Below are 10648 nucleotides of genomic sequence, written 5' to 3'. Positions count from 1 at the left end.
CCAATTCTTTGGTCTAGGCCCATTATTGTTCTGGCATAATAATGACATCTCAGATTAGAAATCAATATTTCACTGAAAGGGCTATTACTGAGTTTATTCAATGCATAATTGAGTTTTGGAAAGTGCCCTTTAATTTGCATTAAAGATAACGAATCTTTCTCATCTGAACTTTTTCATCTAACAATAATCCCCTAATAACAATAAGCCTAATAATAATAATAATAATAATAATAGCCTTCCCTAGACGTTGATTTTTACCGATTTTACATTGTAAACCTTAACTTGCATTGGATCACTCAATACTGAGGAAAAGTTAGATCATGGCATTATTATCTTGGAAATATTTATTAAAACAATAATTCTCACAACCTCAAAGTGGCCTATATAAGCGAGGGAGGAAATAAAAATAAGCCTATTTAGAGCCTTTCCATGCAGTTCAGGAGTTCAGATGAAATTGAGTATATCAGGAACCATATCATCCCTCACTCTCAGTGCGCCACTGTTACCCCTCACGCGCGCAGACGGAGATAATAGGCTATTAGAGCCATGGGATTCATTTGTAGCCAATTACAACCCACAGTTGAATATGAATGCATAAATAAGGCGTAGCTTGTGTCTAAGTTTTGACTACGACTGACCGAGGGTGGGAGGTGGCGCGAGAGCGAGGTGTGCGTGCATGACATAAACGTTGGAGGGTCCTGAGGGGATGGTTCAAACCCCAAAAAGTAGTTGAGCAAGGGAGACCAACATCCAACAGTCAACCATCACCTCCTGGCTGTCAGCCGTGAGTAACAAAGACCAGAGTAGTGCAGCTGTAGAGGGGGTCTGTCTGGCAACGCAAGCTGTGCAGGAATATTGCACCAGACATTATAGCCTACTTTTCTCAAATTGCATGCGCTAGTATGTCTTCTTCGGTTGTAAGAGAAGCTTAAGTTGATTGTCTTGGTGCTAAAGCTCTGATAGGGAAGTCATGAACAGGGAAAAGGTTCAGGTGGGAGACGTCTCAGTTGCTGCTCCGCCGGCGTCCGGTGTGACTGCCCAAACAGCTGTGATCGTCGTGGCCGCTCCGGAAAGCATGGACAATCACGGCGAGAAGCGGCTCTCTGCCAACGCACTGTCGGTGTTTTCCTGCCCCGGGGGTAGAGACATACTGCAAGCGGACAGTCGAAACAACTCTCCACGTCAAGAGCCGGCTCCGGTAGCAATGCCAATGCTTCACCGGACCACTTCATTTTCGGTTTTGGACATTTTGGACCCAAATAAATTTACGAGCAAAAAGCCAAATCCTAACCGGACAGGCAGCGAATTCGCCTTCGGGACAGAGAACCGTGGAGGTGATGACTCGAATCATGATGTAGAGCAGAAGTCTTATGCAGACGACTATGACACATGTCAAAAATCTACAGGACTGAGTAAGTTTATTTTTGTATCTTTAGTTTTTTGTATATTTGTATTGTATTTTCTAACAGTGTTGTTGTTATGCTGTAGGCCTGTGCATATCTCTGAAAAATCAGATTTGAAATAGACATCTTAGGTAGCCTACATTTGGCTCTTGTTGGCTACACAGATGTCTTAGAAAGTTGCTCAATTGGCCTACTGACATATGTGACATTATTGTAAAACCACGTCAAGCCTATTTGTGTCGATCATAACGAGACAGAGAACTTGATGAGTGTTTGCCTTATAGGCTAGCCCAGGGTTTCCCGAACTCTGTCCTCGGGACCCCAAGGAGTAAAGTTTAGTTTTTTTGCTCTAGCACTACACAGCTGATATAAATAATAATCTAATCATCAAGCCTTGATAATCGAAACAGCTGTGTAATGTTAGGGCAAAACAACAAAACGAGCACCCCTTGGGGTCCCGAGGACAGAGTTTGGGAAACGCTGGGTTAGCCTATGTATTTGAAGCTAGAGGGACCTGCAAGTTGTTTCAGATCCAGGAGTTCCTCAGTTTGTATTTTTCACATCTAACTTTGTATTCTATATTCTGGAACGCTTTTTTCGCTCATAAGTTTTAACTCAGAAATAAATATGATCATATCTGAGGTAAAGGTTACAGGATATGTAATGGATATGTAATATTCCATCCATGCACCTAGTCCCTTAGGCTACCCCAGAGAAAAAAGGTTTGTAATAACTAAAGAAAAAACAATTAAAATCCTTCGATTACGTTTAATTTAAGGTGCTTTGCGAGGTTAAAGATGCAGCAGGATAATGGCGAAAATCGCCCCAGAGTGGCATGCAGAACGCGGCTAGGTCGATATCCTATTATCGAATTGAGTATATCTCTTTCAGGCAGCTTGCCTGACTCCTTCAACAACTAAATTATAGGGTCAAAATTCGGATAATTACACGATTAAAACCTATTATACTTATTAGGCTAGATATTGATCCCAGAAAGAAGACACACGATTAAGATTGTCTCTGCTGCTATAAGATAAACACATCACCCCCACTGTCATTTTTCAACTAAAAAAAGGGAACAATTATTTCATTAATTAGATAGGCCTACATTGATCTCCGTAACCACATTAATGGCTATGCATTTAAATAGAACCTAACCTAGTCAGAGGAGAGGACACTGCAGTTATTATGTTGTCCGGGTGATTTGTTATGTACTACCTGGTTAAAAAAGCAGACATACTTAGCAAACCAACTGACAAAAAAAACATTGTTCTTAATATTATATAAAAATTATTGAACATGAAGATATGATGTGGATTAGTGAGATATTGTTTATGCTGCCAATATAAACATTAAAACCCTTTCTAACAGGGACATGGGCTATAGCTTAAACGTAAAAGCCAACCGTAGACGATCACACAAACTGGCTTTAGCCAGACCTTGATGGGAAAATGAATATGTATGAGTATTGATTAAATAATTCAAAAGTAGGCTGATGCAAATATTCGTTTTATTTTATGTTCGTATTGCACTGTTTTGTCATAAAATGGTGCTTGTGCGTAAAAGTGGCCTGCATTTGAATGTTGTGGGGTACTCCTGAAAATAATTGGCTTTGTTTATTTAACTTGCATCTCTTAAAAACAAACCAAACAAACCTTAAAGGTTTGACAAACAATATCCTTATTGAACAGTTTAGGCCTAATGTAAATGGCTTGATAGATTAAATACCATGCATCCTCGAGGTCTAAACGATCATTTATCATTCAGGCCATACTTGTAGACTATATGGCTGCGCTGTCATTGGTATGTAGGCTATATTTTCCTACATTCAATCACAATCGTTCTATCCAGATGTCTATTTTTTAGACAACAAAGCATCTATTTTTGCAGGCTTTATTGTGCTGTAGGAAGTAACGCCAAAATATCTCAAATTGTTCCTACATGTCATCATGATACTTAAAAGCTAATTGTCGAAATAATTCTGCTGATCTGTGCATTTGGATATTTGTATTTGTAAAGGCCTATATATTGTAACAATTGTTTGTTGACTAATATTTTGAATACCACTATGCAAACCACCCTCACACAGGCGTGGGCAATTATAGGCTAATTATCCCCTAGGCACTTGCATAAAAACAATGGCTTTGGCACGTCTCTTGATGCTCTGATCAAGGCATAACTGCCGAAACGCATTAGCCTGAGGTGACGTATTGTGTCCCAACAAAAAAAGTGTAATTCCGCCTTTTACCAATGTTCTTGAACTTGGGATTTCATTGGAAGTCATAGTCACATGTTTTTACCCAATAAATTACTGGGAGTTTATATATATATATATATATATATATGAGTGTGCGACTCTCTATATTTGTATAGCTTACATATGGCAGAGCACCCAGCTAATAATGCAAGATAGCGCACCTGTTACCCACTCCACAATAACATAAATGGATTTTGAATATCTATTTAATGTTAGAATATATGACCTACTAAATTATATGACATATTTTCCAAAATAATTAAGCTTCCTCAAGTAATTTTCATAAAGGTGTCTGAAAGTAGACCATATCAAACGCAGTTTTCACTATTTCATTGTTAGCCTAACATACAATTGTTAACATGAATTACGTTGTTTGTGTCCTTTTCCATTTTTACGCAGCGTATTATTTAGGTCAAATGTAATAAATACTTACGCGATTGACACGGTATTAGGCTCGGCTACATAAATACACAACATGGACATAAAAACAACATTACACCTCCATCAATCACTTTTTAGGAAGGTGAAAGGATAAAGGTTATCCATTAGCTGGCGTTATTTTTCATCACTTCATATTTTCTTGAGCAAATCCTATGTTAATTAGGCTAGTCAATATAGTCTCTGTCAAGTTATTGAATATTGTCAGTCTAATTGACTTGGACTTAATGTGATTCTTATTTTGAAATGACTCAATGGCATGTGTCTTTTTTTCTTTCTAGAGGAGGGGTTCATGTGTGCCTACAGATCCGACGAATGCGAGAATGATTTCAAAAGAGGCTCCCACTCTGACAGCGAGATGCAGGATGACGTGTGTAGTGAGGAGAGCAGCAGCGCCCTAACTGGAAACGCGGAGGGGGAACTGGGACACCATGATGACGACGACCAGGCGAGCAAGAGCCCAAGAAGTCCTGGTGGACAGCAAACTCAACAGTCAGGGTCGAATGGACAAAGTAATCAAGGAAAGCCGAAGAGAAAGCGCTCTGGCTCCGATTCAAAGTCGGGTAAGCCCCGAAGGGCCCGGACAGCATTCACTTACGAACAACTTGTTGCACTGGAGAACAAATTCAAGTCCACCCGATACCTCTCTGTGTGTGAGAGGCTCAATTTGGCACTGTCACTCAGTTTGACTGAAACTCAAGTCAAAATCTGGTTCCAGAACCGACGGACCAAGTGGAAGAAACAAAACCCTGGCGCAGATACCAGCGCCCCGACGGGCGGGGGCCAGAACGGCCAGAGCAATGGACTAGGGAGCCTGAGTCCACTCAGCTCGTCTCCTCCCATGAGCCATCTGTCAATGCACACGGGCTACCCAGGTCACGGACCAGGCGGGCTAGTCTGCACCACCCAATTACCCTTTCTGCCAAGTCATGCGGTACTGTCACCTTTCATGTTAGGATCTCAGACTTACGGAGCGCCTGCGTTTTACACTTCCCACCTGTAAAGATATGGAGATACGTATAGAGTTTTGCGCCCAAACATCATGTTTTCGGAGGCGTCTAAAATTCACCGATATTATCAAAATAATTGACTCCAATTAGATATGAATTTAATAACCATATTAAACGTATGGTTTTAGAGAACTAAAGACATGCCCTTAACTAAAGACTTCTTAAATGCACTTGATGCTGTAGATGGGAAGAACTCTGAACATTTCATGTTGTTTCGTCAAGGACAAGTGCTCGAAGAAAATCAACCTTTACCAAGGAAAGAAGATTTTGTTGTATTTGACTTTTGATTTCATTTTGATAGTATGTGAATACTCGGGGTCAAAATGTACATACAGATGTTGACAAATATATGTCTAGCTTTTAATTTCGAATGCAGTTCATACATATTAGAGTTGAAAAAATAGGCCTACATGATGTATATAAATATCGTTCATTTACATCTGGAATGGCTTGACATATTGTAATTACTGTGTAACTAAACTGTGAAAGTTGAATATGATTATTTTCATAGAAGTTTTCCCTATTCATTTATTATATAGGCCTATAGTTAATCTACCTGAGAATATCTGGCTCTAATGAATGCTCATTTCATCTGGACTCGTCTTTTATAGTATAAGACAAAGTAAAATAAAACAATAGGCTATAATTTACAAACGAATAAGCTACTTTAATACGAATATTAAATAGATTAAATCTTCTTTTAGTCGATTCTTTCCACCAAATTTAAGGACATTTTGGAACTGAACACAGTGTCTTTTCACCCTTTTTTAATTAAACGGTTAACTCCACTTATAAGTTTTTGGGGCAACCGATGTTATTAGGACCTAAGTTGCATTTTCGTCGAAATGAAAGCTATAAAGCTATGGATCAGCCATAGCTAATATCTATAGCATAACTTATATTAATTTAATTTAATTACCTATAAATTGTCGGTTATTGGCTATTGTACCCGTTGCATAAACCTATGGTGTTCAGGTATACAATTTTATTCAGCATGTCTCTACTTCGATTTATTGATTTGGGCAATTATTTATAAGAAATTTGACAACGGCTCCCTGACTCGATTATTGATGAGGAAAAACAATCACTGGTAATTTAAACGCAAACTTGTTTCACAACATTATAGGCTAGACTGTCTTCTCGGACATACGCTTTCTAAGAAGGGTTTTGACTTTAAAACATTAAGAACATCATGCCACATTCCCGATAACCTAATGTGCTTGTGCGTAAAACACAATTTAGGCTATGGAATATTTGAACGAATTAATAATTAGATGCCTAACAAAATACATTGTATTTCAGCAACTTTTTCAAATGTTTTTGCCGTCTGGGATAAGGAGGTGCATTTGAATAGGCCTAGGGCTACTTTAAAAGTGCAAAAACTATCCAGTCAATCAAATTGTATTTGTCACATCCGCCGAATACAACAGGTGTAGTAGACCTTACGGTGAAATGCTTACTTACAAGCCCTTGTTTTGAAATGCATGACTCAAGCAGACACTCGCTCCGTCATAAAACATATGACATTCCAGCCGCAATGGTACAACTTTTGCGCTATCGAGTCAAGTTAGGTCTATTCTAAAGTATAGTTTTGTCGAATTCGTGAGGACGAAAGTGACATGGATACAGCATTTATTTATATTATTTTAGACCTGATGACTACTTCGCTTCAAATAGGAATAGTCTGTCCTCTGTCCCTAACCAGCTCTCCAAAATGGTGATGAAATGGCACATGCCAGCCATGATGGAACGCGATCCTGGAATCGTTCTAGAATTTCACATGCAGGTATGGCCAAACGCAAAAGCATGAAACGACTTAGCCTAATATAGCCTGTGTAGAAAGTGCAAACAAATGTACAGATTGTGGAATTATTTAGTGCATGGGGTGCATTGAAATTGGGACGCACATACCCGACCGTTGCAGAAAGTAGGATAGCCAAACGAAGGGTATTTCTTGTTATGTGCCAGTTGTTTTCATCAAGTCCGAGTCTTGGAGCATTATGTTGGACAAAATGTAATTTTTAAAAGGTTAATTATGTAAATATTATATTCGACACGTTTTGCAGTCAAATCATTAAATTCATTTGTATTTCCCATTGCAGTGGACAGCGCACTGCGCGACATTTGTGCAGAAAAAATCTTACTTTCGTTTGAATTGTTTCCTAGGCAATAGTGTAATTATCATCTTAAATAATATTAACGAGAGGATATTGATATCAGTTATTTTATTTAATAATATGACAATTACCATAGATATATTAGTGAACGTAGACATAAGCTAAACAAAACATCTAAAAGAGTAAAACAATATCTATGAATTTGTAGGTTATTATTATGATTTTTTACCAGGAAATTCTTGTTTTTAAATGCATGACTCAAGCAGACACTTGCTCGGTCATTAAAAATATGACATTCCAACCGCATGTTGAATCCCTGGGCAACTTTCCAGTGATGTAGGGAGCTAGAAGGGGATTCTTATTTTTAAACATTTTTATAAAGTAGATTTTCAGATGTTATGTAAACAATAATGCAAGAAAATTCGGCTGACAGGCCCAAATAGAAAAAAGGCACAAATTGGGGCTCATCAAATAATATTTGAGCAGCTGGCACCGTGGACTGAATGAGGTAAACTTTTATCCCAGGAATGTTAAATACATTTCAATATTAAAGAACGACAGCTTATGTGCAAACAATTCGTTTAATGTGCTCCCAATGACTAGTAGACAGTACCTTGATGCAATCAAAGCTCAACATTCACTTTTTAATGCCTCCCACCAGACCTGCCCAATTGGTGCCTGCCTGACCCAAAACAGCCAACTGGGCCTGAAGATATCCTTCCTTGCCATCAACACTCACTAATCCAACACAAGCACATTCACTATCATCATCATACTACTACACAACAGAGAAAACATATATATAAAAAAAAGGAAGATATTTTGTCAGGTGAATATTAAATTATTCATATTGATTCACAGGCTGTATTTCTCTACCAGTCCAGAGAAGTCCGATACAGGGCACCTATTGGCAACCTATAGAAGTTTCTATAAGCCCTTACAGTGCTTTCAAACTCAGACACAGAACTGTATGGGAGTCAAGAGCAACATTTGTTAAGCTGCCTGTCACAACAGTTAAACATTTGTTAAGCTGCCTGTCACAACAGTTAAACATTTGGTTACCACTTACACATAATAGCATTGATACATTAAGCACTCAATGGTTGTGATAATTACAAAAGAGATATTGGAAAAATAGTTACAGTGCAAAAAGCTGTAAAAAGAGTTCTGCCATTGAAAATCCCAAAGGGGGACTACATTAAGTGTAAATAGCTAACTGGTGACAAAGATTGGCAAAGATTTTTTTTTTTTTTTTTTACAAAATAGAAAGCATAAATGTGACGCAATTCAACATGATGTTGTTACATGGACATGAGATGTGAATGTAGTAGAAGTCTCCATAGTCATTTCTACCAGTACAGTACATGAGGATTATAAATCCACTGGCCTCCTCAACTTCCTGTTAATTCAGTGCATAATTAAATTGGTTTGCAAACTTTGCGTGTTTCAATTTGTCCATTTTATTCATGACGTCTGTCACTCGCCTCATGGAGCTCCTGAAAAATAAAGTAGGAAAGGTTTAGAATTACCGGTGTTTAATAATGGTTACGTCCTATCATGAACACCAGTTATCCTACAGTAAGTGTTAAGGTGAGGTTTGAATAATCATTAATCCTCTCAAATACACATTGGGAATTTGAAACTATACAGTACACGGACAAGTAAATAGTTACACATGGGACGATTAAGCCAAGTGCAACAAGGTTACAGTATATATTTTTAAATAATACATCTATCGTCTATTAAACACCCAACGTCTAGTGAGTCCAAGGTCATGTATCCATTGTGTTGGAGATGACTTGTGTTGTGGGGTAATACTTCCTCTAAGTTAAACACAAGAGACAGCCACTTGTTGCAGTACTTACGGGTTGAAAACCTTCTTCTCTAGTCTGGAACGTGAAGTGTTAACACCCTTCTTCAGATCACTGAGGTTGGGGTACTTCTTCTTCTTGCCCTTGCCCTTCCCCTTGCCTTTCTTGCCCTTCCTAAAGGTTTTGGAGGACCCCAGGTCCTCCCCAGTGGCAAGCTCTATGTCTCTCATCAGCTCAGGGTCCCGCCAGTCTAAACAATCAAATAAACTTACATTACCAGACCTAAACATGGTGTGTAGTCTGCAGACATCCAATCACACACGGTAGACACTCAGATTCAGAGGGGTTGGATTAAATGCGGAAGACACATTTCAGTTGAATACATTCAGTTGTACAACTAACTAGGTATCCCCCTTTCCCAATCACACACGGTAGACACTCAGACCTAAATATGGTGTGTATCAGCAGACATCCAATCACACGGTAGACCTAAACATGAACATCCATTTACTCCCAACACTTGGATGGACCAGAAGACGAGCATGTCCAAACATTCAAATACAGGACAAATTGAAAAAACAACAAAACACTGAATTATGGTTTTAAATAAAGGACAATGTTAAAATGACTCCTACAGACAACACAGTGTTGAAGACCTGATGAGGCTGTAAGAGACCAAGTCAGAGACATACTGCCAGCCCAGGGCCCAGACAGACAGTATGTGTTCCAAGGTCCTACAGGAGGATGGTGATGGTATGGAGGATTAATCATGGCTGTGATGGCCCGCTCCAAAGCTACGTCTGACCTTGATGGAATAGGTTAACTGCACCATCAACTCAGCCTCATAACGACAACAAACGAGAAAATAATTGAAAAATTTTTTGGTATTTTGGGTCCAGCGTTAGGGCTCTCCTCAATCACCCCTGAGAGCGACATGTGAGAGCCTGTAAAAAAGGGGCACCAATTTTAGTTACAAATTAATTTGGAGTGGGGGGTGTTCGTCTCCACTGGGGTGGCAGGCAGGGTCGGGTGGGGATGGTGAAAGCCCCCTATTACATGAGCCCTGTGATCCCTCTGTGGTTAAGTCCTGCCTTTTGTGTGCTTTCATTCCTATCCCCAGGATGAGAGGAGAGAGAGAGCCCTTATTAAGTTAAGCTGTCTGAAGCCCCTGCAGCAGGGGCCTTTTCTCTGTCAACAGCCTCGCGTCCACTCCAGCTGTGGCCGTCCACCCACCACAGACACTCCATACACACACCACACAGGCAGCTGGGAGCCTGGACTGACACTCAACAGACAGAGCCTCGGGAGCCTGGACTTACACTCCACACAGACAGAGCCTCGGGAGCCTAGACTGACACTCCACAGACAGAGCCTTGAGAGCCTGGACTTACACTCCACACAGACAGAGCCTCGAGAGCCTGGACTTACACTCCACACAGACAGAGCCTCGGGAGCCTAGACTGACACTTCACAGACAGAGCCTCGAGAGCCTGGACTTACACTCCACACAGACAGAGCCTCGAGAGCCTGGACTTACACTCCACACAGACAGAGCCTCGGGAGCCTAGACTGACACTCCACAGACAGAGCCTCGAGAGCCTGGACTTACACT

General features: G+C 39.9%; 2 protein-coding genes across 2 annotated transcripts in view; one reads left to right on the top strand and one right to left on the bottom strand.

Moving 5' to 3' along the window:
* Positions 1 to 553: 553 nt before the first annotated feature.
* LOC139581519 (NK1 transcription factor-related protein 1-like) lies at positions 554 to 8494 on the top strand. The gene is made up of 2 exons (XM_071411359.1): positions 554 to 1412; positions 4380 to 8494. Exons 1-2 carry the CDS (start codon positions 971 to 973, stop codon positions 5099 to 5101), a joined length of 1164 nt encoding a protein of 387 aa, XP_071267460.1. The 5' UTR covers positions 554 to 970; the 3' UTR covers positions 5102 to 8494.
* uvssa (UV-stimulated scaffold protein A) overlaps positions 7796 to 10648 on the bottom strand; it is a 25668-nt gene continuing 22815 nt past the window's right edge. The window contains exons 13-14 of the mRNA XM_071411358.1: positions 9091 to 9286; positions 7796 to 8721 (exon numbers count right to left, since the gene is read on the bottom strand). Of these exons, the coding sequence (XP_071267459.1) occupies positions 8628 to 8721; positions 9091 to 9286 (290 nt within the window). The 3' untranslated portion in view covers positions 7796 to 8627. The remainder of the gene's footprint in view (positions 8722 to 9090; positions 9287 to 10648) is intronic.

Source organism: Salvelinus alpinus, chromosome 7, assembly GCF_045679555.1.
Source record: "Salvelinus alpinus chromosome 7, SLU_Salpinus.1, whole genome shotgun sequence".
Taxonomy (NCBI): Eukaryota; Metazoa; Chordata; class Actinopteri; order Salmoniformes; family Salmonidae; genus Salvelinus; species Salvelinus alpinus.
Note: the sequence above shows the minus strand (reverse complement) of the source record. Positions and strands in the feature narration are given on the sequence as shown.

Bases quoted from the DNA above. Each gene is read 5' to 3' on its own strand.
- LOC139581519 (XM_071411359.1), top strand. From the start codon at position 971: ATGAACAGGGAAAAGGTTCAGGTGGGAGACGTCTCAGTTGCTGCTCCG. The intron at 1,413-4,379 runs GTAAGTTTATTT...TTTTCTTTCTAG, and splicing joins TCAAAAATCTACAGGACTGA to AGGAGGGGTTCATGTGTGCC.